At 39.5% G+C, this 16,849-nt stretch overlaps 2 protein-coding genes across 7 annotated transcripts in view; one reads left to right on the top strand and one right to left on the bottom strand.

Annotated features, from left to right (window-relative positions):
* PHKB (phosphorylase kinase, beta) overlaps nucleotides 1-12,376 on the bottom strand; it is a 79,267-nt gene extending 66,891 nt beyond the window's left edge. For 2 of the 6 annotated variants that reach the window (XM_014942367.1, XM_014942365.1), the window contains exons 1-3: nucleotides 12,206-12,376; nucleotides 3,248-3,337; nucleotides 511-649 (exon numbers count right to left, since the gene is read on the bottom strand). In XM_014942367.1, the coding sequence (XP_014797853.1) occupies nucleotides 511-649; nucleotides 3,248-3,337; nucleotides 12,206-12,308 (332 nt within the window). In that variant the 5' untranslated portion in view covers nucleotides 12,309-12,376. Of the gene's footprint in view, nucleotides 1-510; nucleotides 650-3,247; nucleotides 3,338-5,728; nucleotides 5,747-9,563; nucleotides 9,677-12,205 lie in introns of all 6 variants that reach the window. The other 4 variants (XM_014942368.1, XM_014942369.1, XM_014942370.1 and 1 more) reach the window with 4 other exon arrangements.
* A 137-nt stretch (nucleotides 12,377-12,513) lies between these two features.
* Nucleotides 12,514-16,849, top strand: part of ITFG1 (integrin alpha FG-GAP repeat containing 1) — an 84,459-nt gene continuing 80,123 nt past the window's right edge. The window contains exon 1 of the mRNA XM_014942422.1: nucleotides 12,514-12,733. Within this exon, the coding sequence (XP_014797908.1) occupies nucleotides 12,550-12,733 (184 nt within the window). The 5' untranslated portion in view covers nucleotides 12,514-12,549. The remainder of the gene's footprint in view (nucleotides 12,734-16,849) is intronic.

Below are 16,849 nucleotides of genomic sequence, written 5' to 3'. Positions count from 1 at the left end.
AGTGGAAGCAGAAGACAAAGAACATAAGAAGCGCTAACAACGAAGACTGCCCAGCCGTTGTACCCAGCAAGGGTGAGAGTCACTATTATTTCTCAAATAAACGTTTCCCAGCACCCAAGGATTCAATCCCCTGCAAGTACCCAGATCGTTACTACCTGCAACAAGCTTGTTTCTGCTCTGAACTCTCATACCACATGTAAAATGAGCAGGTTTCCTTGAGTACACTTTGCCACAATAACCTTTATTTTTAATAGCATGCATTAATTCCTCTGTTTCAGAATATTGATACAAATTCAATTATATGAAAACATGTTTACTAACCAAAAGTTTAGGTACATTTTTCAACCTAGAAGCTACATAAATATTTTTATCGAGATTTGGAAACATGTATCGTCTCTACGGGTTTACAAAACTGTTTTTGACAAAGCTTCATCTTTTAAAACATTCCCAGGGAACTACATAACAGAAAGCATGTAACAGGGCAGGGTCATGAGTGTAGAAGTTACTCACCTGTAAGCAAGGGCTAATGCCCAGGCACATGCAGCACAGTAAAGACTGTCGTGTACTTTTGCCTTTTGGTTGTCACCGTACGTCTTTGTAGGAAACAGACCCGTCGTTGGGCTTTGATAAAGCAGCACCGTTGACTTAACTGGAAAAAGGGAAAAAGAAAAAATAGTATTAATAACACTTATATTTCTTCCAGTTCCTACACAGATTTTCAGGAAGAAATAAAGAGATGAACCTGTTGGAGCTTATACAACATACAACAGAATAGAAAGAAAGGTAAGGACACAAGAAAAAAAATTGTCACACTGTTTTTTCCAGTCAAATTATTTTATAAAAAAATCAGTATTCAAAACAATTTATATAGCTCTGTTCTAGAACAACTCATTTCGTATAGAATCTCTACAATGCAACCCAATAATTTCCCTTTTTTTAATGAAAAAACAGAAGGGGGAGCATACTGTCAACTGCTGTCCCAAATAATTTAAATAGTTAAACTCTGCAGAACTTTACATTCATAAAAATTATTTTTTTCTAACTTAGGCCAGATGATTGTATCAATATTTTTTAAAAAGGAGTAAGTACGTACAGAGAAAGGACAGCTATAATTATCCAGCTCAGTACCTTGAAATAAAAATGAACCAGACAGGAATTTCCAAGTTGTCAAAACTGAATCAGAAAAAATACTAAATATTACTTTCATTATTTTTGTACTGTAATATTTCACATTTTGTGAATTGTTTTTCTAAAACTGTATAAAAACCAGTGTGCTACAAGATTGAAACTGGGCTTAATGTCCTTGAACATGACCCTTTGAATAATAACCTGTCCATTATAAGACAGGAAAGCAGGTTTTTTTTCTAGAATGTTATCAAACATCAATTTTTAAAAAGCCTCTTTATTGCTTCTGTATTAGAAATCAAGTATTTTAAATTAAATATGACTCTTTACATTATATTCTTCAGTGACTTAATATCATATAACAAGAACTTTGATAAAACATTACCTGAAAAAGTCAATACAGATTATTCTAAAATGAAGTATAAATTCAATAGTAAATTTTTACTGAGGCAGCAGACCGCTCGCAACATAAGTGCCTGACAGATAAATAGCAAGCACCATCAGATCTACTGCTGTCAAGCATTAAAAGTAAATTGAACAGTCATCTCCTCTATAAGAAAGATAAAAGCAATGCATCTACAAAGAGCAACACATCTATGGATAGACCAGGCAAAACTCACAGACTGCATTTCGAGAAGTGGTTTGAATGAAGAGAATCTCTCCCCACATTTTTAGAATGATGGAAAAACTGTCCACTATTCTATACCCTTGCCTGACTGAAACTTAAATTTTAAACAGTCAATTGCACAGCCATTAAAAAAAACCCTGATTTTAGAATACAGGCAAAACTTTCTTATAACACAAACCCGCCCAACACCCAAAACAATCAATAAAACCCACTGCTTCCTTAATGTGTAAGTTTTTGGCTTAAAAGCATTTCATAATGGAAGGAAAAGCAGGAAAATGGGCTTGAAATAAGTTTCCTACCAGATAACATTTCAGCACAAAAATACATTATGGCACCATTAATAACAAAAATTAACTTCTCACCTCCTGGTTTCAGCTGAGACAAGAGTTAATTATTTTTTTCCTAGTGATCACTGTGTTTTAGATTTGGTACAACAGGAATGTTAATAATGGATACTGTTTTAGTTGTTGCTAAGTGTTGTTTATATTAATCAAGGACTTCTTTCAGCTTCCCTAGAATCTCAGAAGCAGCATAGACAGAACAGAATGCCCAAGGGAACGTTCCATACCATAGATGTCATGTTCAGGACATAAATGGGGATTGGCCAGGGGAAAGGAATCTGCAATCTCTGCCAGGTCAGGCTGGGCTCTCACTGGCATCTGCAATCTCTGCCAGGTCAGGCTGGGCTACCAATTCACTGGCCAGTAAGAGTGACTTGTGTCTTGTATATTCTTTCACCATTATTATTATTATTATTATTGTTTTTTCCTTTTCCATTTTTGTTTTATTAAACTGTCTTTATGTCAACCCATGAGGCTTTTTTTTCCCTTTCCCCTCCACTCGATTCAAAGTAATTCTAAACTCAGTCTTACAGCTGGACTGATTATTAAACTGTCTTTATGTCAACCCACGAGGCTTTTTTCCCCTCCACTTGATTCAAAGTAATTCTAAACTCAGTTTTACAGCTGGACTGGATTTCCAATATACATTTTAATTTTCAGCAAGAAATGTAATTCAGCCCTCCAGTTTTGGCACCTTTCAAACTCCCAGCAGAAATTTAGGAAACTACTGTCAAGTAACAATAATGTAGCAATGATGTTTAACATGTAAATATCAATTCCAATTCATATCTGGGTTAGTTCAAGCATCAAAAACTGTCAGCAGATGACTTTTATGCCTCCCCATCCATGGCCATCAGGTGCAACTTAGAATCTGTTCTACCATTTGACAAATGCAGGGGATAATTTTGAACACTCTTTACAGGTCATGATTTTTAAGCAACATATGAAATATCCAAATACATGCGTTATTTATCACAGGAATTCTGCGAGAAATTGTAATGATAGAACTCCTTACCTCTCAGAAAATAAAAATCCTTATAAAGACTGTAGATATAATTTTAAGACAAAGCCAATCACTGTCATAACCATAATTATCAATATTTTAGTAAGTTACACTGAAAATCTTTCATAGTAGGAACAATTATTAACTTACCAATTCTGTAATAGTGATCTAATTTATCCCACAGACTTCCCCCCTCTGGTTTGGGAAGGTTAATACTTTTAAGTGGCTCATAAATTGAACCTAAAAAAAAAGAAGAGTGAAAACAAAATCAAGATCAGAATTAGCTTCATAATTCTACTATTGAAAAAAAAATACTGTAATATGATTTTTTTTTAACGTTTGTTATACAAAAGCAGAATTTATCAAATTTCAATTCAAACAAAAACAACTGTAATTTCTATCATCTCAGAGAATATATTTCTATACACATTTTTTCTACGGCACCTGTCCACACAAACAAGACCTCCATCTGGATCTCTAATGCCAAGCAGAATTTATCAAATTTCAATTCAAACAAAAACAACTGTAATTTCTATCATCTCAGAGAATATATTTCTATACACATTTTTTCTACGGCACCTGTCCACACAAACAAGACCTCCACCTGGATCTCCAATGCCTTGTAGACATTCAGCTACAGCCAATGCTACATAAATGTGTAGTTTAATTATTGAAGATCACTTATTATATTTTAAGAATTTGCTAGGAATATTTTCTTAGAAGTACGCTACTGACAGTATTCCTAGATACGTACAAAACCAGAAGGAAGAGGGACAAAAGTAGCCCAAATTTAACTATTACTTTCCTACCTGCCTTCTAAAACGGTGAACATGTGCAACCCTCCTTGTAGACATTCAGCTACAGCCAATGCTATATAAATGTGTAGTTTAATTATTGAAGACCACTTATTATATTCTAAGAATTTGCTAGGAATATTTTTGTAGAAGTTAAGTATGCTACCGACAGTATTCCTAAAGATACATACAAAACCAGAAGGAAGAGGGACAAAAGTAGCCCAAATTTAACTATTACTTTCCTACCTGCCTTCTAAAACGGTGAACATGTGCAACCCTATTAATGTTTTACCTTTCCTAACATCATTTTCACCCACCACCACAATAAGCTTGGCTGATTTCCTGTCTTGAATCCAAAAAAGGCTTAGCTTGTTCTCACCTACTACCAGAGCTTAAACAACCTATCCAACAGATTAAAGCCCCAAATTACCTATACTCCAGAGAAATACAATGCTATCAAATGCACATCTTCCCTTCTCAGTGTCCTACATATTGACTGCTTCCCTATTTGCACCTGAAAAGTCCAGACAGCTGAAATGAACTACCTATCAGAAAGATAAGATTTCTTAAAAATTACTGGGGTAGACCATTTCCAATTTCTCATTTAAGAGTAACATACTGCTTCCCTTCCACAAAGCACTTTGGCTTTATTCAGTGTTCTGGATGGCAGGATCTCCCACAGAGCCAGTAGGTGACAGGAAGGATGCACGTTTCCCCTTTGGGGACTGCATGCTGTCCTTCCGAAAAGCTCAGAGAAAGGAGTGCCAGGGAAGCCCAGGCAGCCAAGCCGTTCTGGCAGGGAGCAGCAGAGTGCTCCTATGCAAGTTACCTCTTTGGCACTCCCAGCACATACCCAGGCACTAGAGAGCAGATTGTCCATATGCAGGACTCTCATCCACACAAAATGAGCGCGTGTGGAGCGGCGACAGAGGATTTATTAATCAAGTCTTGTGGTGGGGAGATTGGAAAAATGTTTCTTGCCCCTCAAGATTACCCCAAAATTAGCATTACTTTTGCTTTACAGTTATAGTAGTTTTAAAAAAGAAATAATCCACCCCTCTTGAGCAGACCCCAGTGGGTCTGTTGTCCATGGACTCTCTGGGGATGTTGAAGACCACCTCTGAGCTTCCCCTACAGCCTCTCCTTTCCTCCTCAGGAGAGATTAAGCTACAAACACCACGTGCATGCAGGGAAAGGGTCTGAGAGGGAAACACAGAGACCCCAATTTATTTTAGTTGCCTAAAAAGACAACGCTAAAAGAATTGAAGTTGTTCTGTAATGGAAAAGAAAAACTTGTAATATACCACATCTTTGGTATCTTCTGTTTAAACATAAACATTCTGAACCCAACTTAAATCAATTTTTCAAATTTTATTTTTCTACTTCTTTTTGCCTAGGAATCTCTGTCCATTAGAAGATTCTTAATTCTGTTATACTTATTGTTAATAATTCAGTTATCTTGCAAAAGCACACAATACAGTGACCTGTAGTAACTGTATTTTTATAAGGTGATTCAGTGAAAGTAGGACAGAATTTGCATAAGAAAAAATCTTCAGTAAGTCACTTATTGCATAAAAAGTAGCCAATTTATGACAGATATTTACTTACTAGATTGTCAAAGGCAAATAAAGATTCTTACTCTTAGATATGCTAACTGTATAACATACATAGTACACTGTCCTCTGTGTGTGAAAAAGGTTCAGAATGTCTGTTTCTTGCAGAAACTGTTAATGCCAGTACTGCACCATGAAGAACAGTTGGGCATTCACAGGCACACACACTTATACACATAAGTCAAAAATTTCTAAAATAGAATTGTTCTAATTTACACACTTACCAGACAATCTGTGACTCTCTGTGGCCAACAGAGAAATAAAATAAAATTATCATGAACAAAAAGCATATTGTTCTATTTCAGAGCATTCAAAAATTTCAACAGAATAAACAGCATGAAAATGTCAAGGCACCACTACCTACAAATTATATTCTTTTGGATGTTTGAAACTTTTATATTTGAAATAAATTCAAGCAACCAGAGTAAAATTGATGAAACAAAAAGGTGAAATTAATTCAAAGTTAAGAAAACTGACAAAAAGTAAAGTTTGATGCCTTGAAAGTAATCCTTAGAAGTAGTGCTACTACAGGTAGGAGAACTTGCTTAAAGGAACACTTGAAATCCAAGTTTTGCACATACTCTTCATTAATTCCTTACTAGCACGTACATAGTTTATGTTTTATTAGGGTGTCTACAGCATTCTACTGGACAAATCCTGTGGTAAATTATGCTTCATTAGTATCACAATCTAATCAAAAGCAAGAAACAGATAGGACAAGCATGAAGCTAAGGGTTCCTTCCATGTGGTTTTGTAGCGAGACCATAACGCAGTGGAAGCTATTTTTAGGATAACTAAAAAAAGCCCATCTGTACTCTTTTCCAAAATCTATTTTGATAGTTCATTTCAGCAAGACAAAACCTGCCATAGAAAGCTATTTTCACTTAGATATTTAAAACAGGTTTTAAAACTGAAAAAAATGACAGCAGCAAGACTCTGCAACACTTAAACATAAAAGAATGACATATGCAAATAGTAGTCGAGTTCCCAGTTTGTACGTTAGCATTCAGAACAGAATAAGGACTTTAGTTTCAAATATTATTTTTCATAAATATCTCATTTCATTGTAACTACACAGAGTGACTTTTATTTTAGATAAGTAAGTACATATGCTAGGAAGGAATATAAACAAGTATTTTGTTGATTTAGTATTTCTTCAGCTGCATACCTGTGTTAACAGCCCTGTACAAAATTTAAATAGGGTAGATGGCAGTTCAGATTTTCTTCCACAGAGAATGAAGTGTGCCCATTACTGCCTTACAGCAGCAGTGAACTGCTGCAAGTCAATAACTACTTCAAAGTCACTAAAAAACCAAACAGGTAGGAAATCACAGCATCGCTTCCTGCATTAACATATTTAATGTCTCTATAAGAGAACTCTTAAAATCCTTATTCCCAAGTTAAATTAAATCCCTGTTTGTTTTCATGTATTGCACTGACTAAATACGCTATTTCCATATTTTGAATCGAAAATGAATCCTCTTTCATTTACTACCACTTATAGGTTCTAGAGTAATATGATTTCACTGTTCTTCAAGTTGAAGAATTACTAAGAAGGATAGTAATTTCCTTTCAAAGTATTAGAGGAAAGGAAGAAATCTAAACCAGCCCAATAATTGATAACAGAGATATCAATTCCTAGTGTAGAACTACAGTAATGAAGAGACAAGGTATTTCTGACTTTGCTAAGATACAGAAACTACGAAAACATTATCCAGCAGATGAAACTCAGATGTACAACAATTCCATGAAAAATTTGCAATTTAATTATCTCTTCTAAGCAGAATACAAAACTGAAGGAAATTAAGGGAAGTTCTCTGAGGTAAGCTATTAACAGTGTAAATACTTATGTATATGCAACCTCTGGAGGCTGAGAATATTATGTCATCGTGATGTTAAAGTACTTCCCCATCCACTTCATTTTTATTCCAGTTATACTCCAGATTAGCATTAATTGCTCTTCAGGGAAGAGCTATAAACTGCCTAGATGTTTAGACTTAAATGGCCAACATGTTGAAAATCTGCTCCCAAATTTGTATTGTACAGAAGCTTTGAATATAAGCATATCCTTGAAGATGGCAGCAACTGCAGATATTAAAGAAAAATAGGCATCACAATGGAATCCTGGACCCAGTCTGTGGGTGAAGATTTGCATATCTCAACAAAGATTCATTAGTTTTCAAAGTACAGAATGTTAAAAAAACAAACACACTCCCTCCCAAAGTTTAATCACAAACAAATGGAAGCAACTCGGCAAGAATTTTATTTCCAACACTTCACATGCCTCAAGAACAAAAGAAAATGTATACTCGCAAAATTAAATCAGCACAGACCAAACAAACAAAAAAAAACCCAACTGGGAATACCAGATTTCTTTCCAGATTTGACAAGAATAAAAACTGACCACAGTCCTTTAATGTGACACTAGTTCTGGATGTAATCCAACCCTCGAGACATGGATCTCAGATCACAGTAACTTTCGTTACCCAATATTAGTGTGGGATATATCATCTTCACATTACAAAAGTCATTGGGACCAAAGGGGATTTTATTTCTCCATGCAAAGTTTAGGAAATGATACCACATGAGCAAACTGTATCCTCCCAACATCACATTTCCTTTCCCTCAAGACTTCTCCTGCATTCCTTCCTGACCTCAGACTTAATACAGTACCATGTTAATCCAACATTCTTGGATACAAGGCAGTTTATTTTCATAGTTGTCTGCCATGAACTACACCTGCTTCTAAGTCCAAACCCATGTAGTCGAGCAAGGTACATACAGGATGAAACTGCGATCTCATAGCTGACCCTGCTTTGAGCCAGAGGCTCGAGCAGATGACCTCTTAACATCCCTTCCAAACCAAACTGTTCTCCAATTCAACGAAAACACGGTCAGGAAGCCCCAGGAGAGGGGCTGGGGAGGATAAGAAAAAGGTATTAAGGTATTTCTCTATCTGAGTAAACATCAGGAGCACACAAAAGGTACAACGTGTTACCTAGGTTCAGTGACGATAACAACACAGGTAAAAATAAGTAAAATCTTGTAACAGTTTCATTTAAACAGTTTTGACATGACAAAACATTTCAACTATCGTTTATCAAGAAAAATCACGTTAGACTGTGCAGGTAAGTCCATTTGAATTTCATTGGAAAAGAAAAATATGTACCAATTTATTTTGTCCTTTCTCTATTTCCTCATCATCTGAAGTGACTTCCCTCTACAGTATATTGTAATTAATGGAAATTTCTGATTTTGGGGTTTACAGTAACTAACAACACACAGAAGTGACCGAACACCAAAAATAAAACACAGACCATCACACCAGTACACAGGAGCTTCACATCATGAAAATACACCAAAATGTCAAGGTCTACCACACAGGCCTTGCCAATGCTACAAGCAAGACAGGAAACCATGCAGGGTATTCAAGGCAGCCACTGCCCTTCCTGAAAATTCAAAACAGTAGCTCTTAAAACTAATAAAAATATTCGCTTTGCATCATAACAACAGAAACCTCAATTATCAATATAATAATAAGGAAAGGGTTATTTTTTTATTACAATGCCAGTAATGGTCTTGACAACTTCATATAGTCTAGCTTCTAAAGAGAAGTTGTGCCAAGGGGGCTTTATTTTGCTTCCACTTAATTTCCACAAGTCCAACTTTGGAACAATGGCTTATTGGAAATTTTACTTTTTTTCTGGAAACCAGTCACATTGGGGTTTTTAAGGAGTTAAATCTAAACATGATTCTTAGTGCACCTTTCACGTGAACATCATCTTAAAAGAGAAATTACAGTTCAGATACTGTTACAATGAGAGATACTTACAAGAACACAAAATACAAATAAAATAGGAAGATCTCAACTTAGATTTCAATCCAAGTAGATTTCAATTTTCAAAAATTTTTACTGAAAGAGCTCAAATTTTTAGGTTCTACTGTACAGTGCTAAAAAATTGCTGGCACAAAACACTGCATTAAACACAAAACACACAATTATTTTTTGTTGAGTTAAATAGCCACAAACAAAAACAATACACAGAACTGCACACTTACCAAATTTTAAAAAAGCATGCGCAGAAGAGGTTCTGTCATCATCCAAATTGGCCATTTCAAATTGGTGCAGCTAATCACAAACGTCTCAGGCTAAGCTACAGCAATTTGCAAAACTGTTTAGTAAATGTTAAAGGCAATCAGCATTAAATTAAGTGAAAGCAACGTTAGTGGAGTTATTAACATGACAGTGTGCACAGCACAAAGGATAGTGACGTTTCATCACATTTTATGTTTTCTTCTTCTACCCTAAAAATTGGGTTTGTTTTGCTTTTACTTTCACAAAACCAAGTAAAATGACAGTCTACACAAAGTCCATCTTTTGACACTAGACAGGAGCTTTGTTATTCAACAGGAAATTTACTACTAACATCAAAAGGTGCTGAAAAAATCTATTTGATATATTTCAAGATTAAATAAAAATACTGATATTACTATAACATATAAAAAAAAGTATCAAGCAATAGTAAGCACAGGTAGCTAAAATTCTGCTTATGCATAGTGCTGCTTTTAACCCATGCAGAATTTACACTAGGATGTTGCTTGCAGCCATATATATTGCTTACGCTACTGAACATCTCAGTTACTTGAAGGAGAACCTCTCTGAGTTTGAAATGTAAATTAAGAAAATACTCTTTGTAACTATAACAGCTCTTTCCAAATTTTAAAGAAGTTTATGCCTTTTAAAGTAATCAAAAATTCAGGGGTTGCAGACTGGCCAACTACTGAATACCTTTATAATCTGCTCCTAACTGTTAATTATCACAGTAGCAATGAATGAAGCAGTATTTTATCGCTCAAGGGAAAGAAAAAATTCTGAATAAAATTTGTTATTACTGGCAAAAATGTAATTCATAATTTAATATATGTAAACATAAAGATATGGATTACCTCCTACTGGATAGGGTCTTAAATGATACTTTGCTGTCAGCTACAAAACATGAATCACTCATGCAATTCAGGCACATGAGTCTATACTCCCATGTTTACTGTATCTTACTCCAAGCATCATACTAAAACAAAAAACAAAAGCCAAACCAAACTGTACTGTTTGTAAACTGGGACTCTTGAGCATAGTCCTCAGCCAATTCGCAACAGCACGGGGGAGTTTCAGCCACTTTCAACGACAACACCAACCATGTCTCTTTCTGATAGTGCCAGAAAGGAAGTATAAAAGCTCTGAAGTTATACAAATTTCAACATAATTCTAAAGATGCAGGAGTAAACTTGAGAAACAAGGACATGGTTTTCATTTTTAGGTAAGAATGCTTCCTGAAAGATTATATATAAAATTTGATTTTTAAATCAACTCTTTTACGAGAAAAGCATTTCAACTAAAATCATCTTTATTTCTTCGGTAAATAAATTTCTAACTGACAGGAATCTATGAACAGGAACGGAAGGAAGTGAACTTCAGTAATAATCTGTCATTACAGAAGACACTTATACATTTAACAATAAAGTAGAAGGCAGAAGTAGTTAAGAAAAGCATTTAAAATCTTCCAAACGCCTTCTGCAGCCAGAGTGATTGGTTCTGCATGGGAATCCCAGAGTTGGCACGCTGCCTTGTGACTCAGGAGTCACATACTCTGAACACGCAGGTTCCAGACTTTATTTTATAGAGCTCTACAGCTACGTTTATAACTCAATTTTCAGATAACAGTACTGTGTAATCATAATTGGCCACAAAGTAACAACTCATTTACTGGATAGTCTTAATCATGGTGTTCTGCAAATTAATACTATACATAAGTAGAATTTTTAAAGCCACATGAATCAGACCAGACTTTAATCAATCAATTTTCTGTAGGAGAGCCCTCATAAAGCCCTGTTTTCTTTTCACACTGTCTGATCAGTCATTACCACAATAGAACCAATCAAATATGCAAATAAGGAAACACTGATTGAGTTTTACAAGCACATATGACATGTAAATAAACACCCCAGGGATCATTTGTAAAAGTGTTTCCATTAGAACATCAATAACTAAAGCCCTGCTAAGACTGTATTTTATTTTTAAAAATAATAAATGGGGTTTTTTCAACTTTGGAAATTCAAGCCAACTCGGTAAACATCATCCTTTCGTTTGGGCCACAATCTAGCTGCCACGCAGTCTGAGTTCAGCACAAGAAAGTCAAAAAAAAAAAAACAAACCACCCTTATCTCTATCCAAGGGGAATCTGGCAAAAGCCGGTACTTTCGCCTCAGCGCCTGCAATTCTAACACGACTCTCTCTCCCTGCCCGGCGGCGGGGTGCAGCCCCCTTTACAGCCCCGCGGCCCAGAGACACCTGTAAAACACCTGAAAAACCACCCCAAACTCTCGCCTGGCCCGGGACAGCCGTGCTGGAGCTCCCCAAGGGCACCCCCCTGCCCCCCCCAGCCGCCCTGAGGGCCCGCAGGCCGTGACCCGCCCTCAGGGCAGCCGTAGGGGGCACAGCAGGGGCCAGGCCGGCGGAGAGGGGCTCGCCAAGCTGCTTGGGGAGGAGAGAGAGAGAGGGGGGACGAGAACAGCCACGGGGGCGACGTGGGGGGAGAGCTCGAGTGGGGCTGAGGGGCAGGAGGGGAGAGCGGGAAGGGGGCGGTTAGTGCTGAGGGGAGAGGGGGCCCGCGGGGCTCCCCTCAGGGCAAGCCGAGAGGTCAGACCTGAACGTTTAGAGCGAGCCCGCAGCTCCAGCATCTTCCAGCTCACGTCAGCCAAATGGGACCCCGCAGGGGCCGCCGCCGCTGCCGCCGCCGCCGCCGCCATGGCGATGAGGACCCGCCGCTCCCCTCACTCTGCTCCGGCCGGGACCGCGACTCCCGCCTCAGTGCAGCCGGGCGGCCATCTCCGCCCGGTTACCCACGGCAGCCGTAAAGAGCCTCAGCCCAGGCCGTCACGCCATTGTCGCAAAGCCGCCGGGTCAGTCCCGGAAGCGAGGCGGTGGTGGTGGCCGGGCACACCCCGGCGCTGCCGTAAGTGATGCGGGCGGGGGCGGCGGCGGCGCAGGATGGCGGGCGGCCGCCGCGGGCTCTGCCTGTGCCTGGCCCTGCTGCTGGCGGCCCTGGCGGCGCCCGGCCGGGCCCTGCAGAATGTCACCGCGCAGCTCTTCGGGGGGGAGGCCTACGGGACCCTGGCGGCTTTCGGAGACTTCAACTCGGACAAGCAGACGGACCTGTTCGTGCTGCGCGGCGGTGAGCGCGGCGGGAGGGGGCCGCCGGGCCTACCGGGGGTGGGGGCGCAGCCGCCTGAGGGGGGCTCTGAGCAGCGCCTGGGGGGTTTTCCCCTCCTGGGTAGTCCAGGCGCATTCCCGGTTACCTGTCGGGCCTGTGGGCACCGGGGCGGGCTGGCAGAGACCCGCGGCTCGGTGGGAGTCGGGCCTCCGCCGGGCCTCCCTGCCCCGGCTCCCTCCCTCCCTGCCGGGGTGTGCTGGGACACCGGCTGCGGGGGGTGAGAGGTGCTCTCTGCGTTGTTGGTGGGTAGGGAAAGGGTTTCCTGGTGGGAATTGGGCTGCGAGGAGCAGGGAATGGGGCTGGATGGTCCCACGGGAAGGGGACCCCTGGGGAAGGGACTCCTGGGGACTGGGACCAGTCCCCAGGAGTCCCTTCCCCAGAGGTCCCCTTCCGATGGGACCATCGAGCTGTTCTCTGATGCTCGGTGTCACTACCTGCTCGTTCACCGGTGTTGGGGTCTGCGGGGTTGACGAGGGGCCACCGTGGCCAACATCATCGTTCCTGGTTGAGATCAGAACTGACATTCCCTTTGCTCCCGAAGCGTCTCCTGTATGGAAAAAGACACTGCGTTAGAATGTGGCTACGTACAGGGCAAGAAATATTTTTTGAATTTACGGTTGTGAGTTTTTCTTCCAAGGTGTGGAATAATCTAAAGGCTGTCCTACAGAGCGAGCGGTCGCGAGTTGTTTTTTTCCACTCCTGCTTTTGCAAAATTTTGGGAAACAGGAACGAGTGTTTCATAGTTATAAAGAGGATAAATTGCACGTTATCCTGCCTGGAGGGTGCTGTTCAAGTGGAAGGCCTGATAAGTGCATTCCACACAGCTGTCACCTGCCATGAGTTTCTGTTTGGACTTTGGATAGGAAGGGACCCAAATAAGAGCTTATTATGGGCGGTCGTTGTTATTTAGAGATGCAAATCTTGGATTATTTTACTCGCTTGAAGCTACGTTTAAAGATAATTAATTTATTTTCAAATTCACCTTTTTATTCATTCTATCTCAGCAATGTTTCTATAAGTGACTTGGGTGAAGCATGAGTGAATTTCCTGTCTAGTTGAGGTATTTAAATGCATGGCTTCTTCAAAATGCTCTGCTGGCTTATCTACTGGAAAAATGCCCTGAAAGATTAGATTTAAAATGAACCTCAGTGTTAAGAGATTTAATTTTTCTTTCTTATCTTTCAGATAAATGCATATAAAAATGTGAATAGTTTAAAGTTTTAGAAACGAGACTTACAGTTTCTTCTCTGCTTCTGCCCAGCAGCACTTGCTCGAGTTTTTCTGCTTGACACTCTCTGTGAAAATAAGCCAGAAATAACATACTTGAAAACATTTTTTTATAACTTAAGCCTTAGTCAAAAAGTAGCTTGAAAAAAATCACAGATTACTTTCTAAACAAAAAGTAATAATCAACTCGGAATAGTAGAATTCTAAGTAGTAGCATAACCAGTAGCCCATTCTCAGTAGTGCTGCAGCACTGGAGATCATACTAGACTTTGAGGAACAGTGATCCGGTAAAGAAGCCCATTCCCTAATAATCCTGACCTTTAATAAGGAAATTGGGATCGATGTCTTGGGCTTTTTGCTGGAGTTATGTTACTGTTCTGATTTTGAATTGCTTTATTTGAATGAGAGTTATGTTTCATGGGCTCAGATACTGGAAAGAAAAACCAGTTTGTACCTGGAGCTTTGTAAGAGAGGTGAGAGGTAAGCTAGGTCCAAAAGCATCTTCTTGCAAGAACAAATCAACATTACCAGTGGACCCCGGGTTTAGTCTGACACTAAAATGTACAAATAAATGGAATTGTGCGTATATTTTCCTGTTTTGTAAGTGTATGGCAAAACAGGGCTCCGTGGGGCAGCTCGTGCTGTTTGCCTGTTTGACTTGAATGAGAGTTATGTTTCATGGGCTCAGATACTGGAAAGAAAAACCAGTTTGTACCTGGAGCTTTGTAAGAGAGGTGAGAGGTAAGCTAGGTCCAAAAGCATCTTCTTGCAAGAACAAATCAACATTACCAGTGGACCCCGGGTTTAGTCTGACACTAAAATGTACAAATAAATGGAATTGTGCGTATATTTTCCTGTTTTGTAAGTGTATGGCAAAACAGGGCTCCGTGGGGCAGCTTGTGATGTTTGCCTGTTTGACCTTCCACCCTCCTGCTGTGTTTGATGCCTCTGCCACTAGTACAGGGCAGTGAGTGATCCTTCTGCCTCTCACTGGGGGGCTTTGAAAACTTCTGCGGTATCCTCACGCGGGTGTTCAGACTGAAGACTTCTGATCTGTGTAATAGAGTGTATAGAAATTTCTATACAAACAAAAATGCCTGTCTGTATAGAAACTGTTTCCTTTTTTTCCTTGCTTCTGTATTCTTTTTGAGATGAGAGGGCAAGAGCTGCAAACAGCATCAAGGATGTGTGCACTGTGGATTGATGTAGTGCCATAGTGATTTTATTTTCTGGTCTTCTAATATTTTCCAGCAGTCAGGTTGTTTTGGCTGTCGATGAACGCTGAGCTGAAATTTTCGTAAATCTACCTTTAGCGACCGTAAAAATCTCATTTCTGAGTGGTGTAATTGACTTGGAACCTGGTATGTGTAAAAACAGGTTTGCTGTTACTTTACCACGTTGATGGCAAAAAGGCAGGTGGAAGTCTATGGTGTGAAAGCAGAATTACAAGTTTTAGCAGTCACCCACTGCTTTATTAGGAAAAGCTTAAGCAGCCAGCAGACTTCTTCACCACTCCGTGTGCCAACCTCTTCAGTCACCTGTGAAGGTCTAGTGGCTTTATTAGCTTTCCAGGCGGGACTGCACTGCTCACCCCTAACTGTTTTGACAGGGTTTGTTTTCATTGACTCACTTGTTGGCATATTCTCCTTGGCAAATACGTTTATGGCAGTTACCTTTTATTTTTTTCAGAGCCAAGAAGCTTGTATTCTGCTATTTCCCAGCTGTGAACTTTGCCACAGAGTGATGCTCTTGAAATACACTGTGGTGGCTCAGGTTTGGAGCCCTAGAATTACTTTTGATTAGGTAATCGAGTTCTTGCAGTTGGGGATGCTACAGGTGGATTTCTTGGAGAACGCAGAAAACAAACATGATAAGGGACAAGTGCTGCTCACCCTTAACTGTTTTGACAGGGTTTGTTTTCATTGACTCACTTGTTGGCATATTCTCCTTGGCAAATACGTTTATGGCAGTTACCTTTTATTTTTTTTCAGAGCCAGGAAGCTTGTATTCTGCTATTTCCCAGCTGTGAACTTTGCCACAGAGTGATGCTCTTGAAATACACTGTGGTGGCTCAGGTTTGGAGCCCTAGAATTACTTTTGATTAGGTAATTGAGTTCTTGCAGTTGGGGATGCTACAAGCAGATTTCTTGGAGAATGCCGAAAACAAACATAATAAGGGACAAGTAAAAAACTTCAGCTGTGTTTTTTTACTTCAGCTGTGAACTATTATTTTACTTGCAGAAGTAGAGCATGTGTATTGTGGTTTGCTGACAAAATACATTTCATTGTTCAGGTCAATGTTTTTTTTTCCTTTCCCAAAATGCAATTATTTATACAACACAAAATATGGGAATTTATTTAGATCTTCCTGAAACAATTAAAGGATAGTGGCTTGTATCATTGCCTCTGAATGAGGAAATGCTGCAGGGAACCAGGTTACTTCTGTGAGTTTGACTCAAAGTGCTTTTGTCACCTGACTTGGGAAGCAGTATCACATCCTGCTGTGGCAGAGGTGGCATTAAAGAATTCGAGTTAGATTTTAAGCCTTAATTATTTGTGTGGAACTGATGCCTACTACTTTTCCACATATAATGTTTCCTAACTCATTATAGGAAATTTTATTTTAAGTGATGTGATAACAATAGCAGAGAGAAAGTCTTAACACTGAGCCCCAAAGAAGATTCTTGCTATTAGCATCCCCTTGAGATGCAATTAGATTTATAGGTTGTATCAAAGAAGTGCTTCTTTATCTTGAATGAGGAGGAGGTAGCTGTATGGGAAGTCTTTAAAAAGTTTTTGCTGCTGTGAGGGATGACTATTTGTGGCGTAGCTTTTTAAATGTTGTTTCTG

This window comes from Calidris pugnax, unplaced genomic scaffold, assembly GCF_001431845.1.
Source record: "Calidris pugnax isolate Ruff unplaced genomic scaffold, ASM143184v1 scaffold28, whole genome shotgun sequence".
Lineage (NCBI taxonomy): Eukaryota > Metazoa > Chordata > Aves > Charadriiformes > Scolopacidae > Calidris > Calidris pugnax.
Note: the sequence above shows the minus strand (reverse complement) of the source record. Positions and strands in the feature narration are given on the sequence as shown.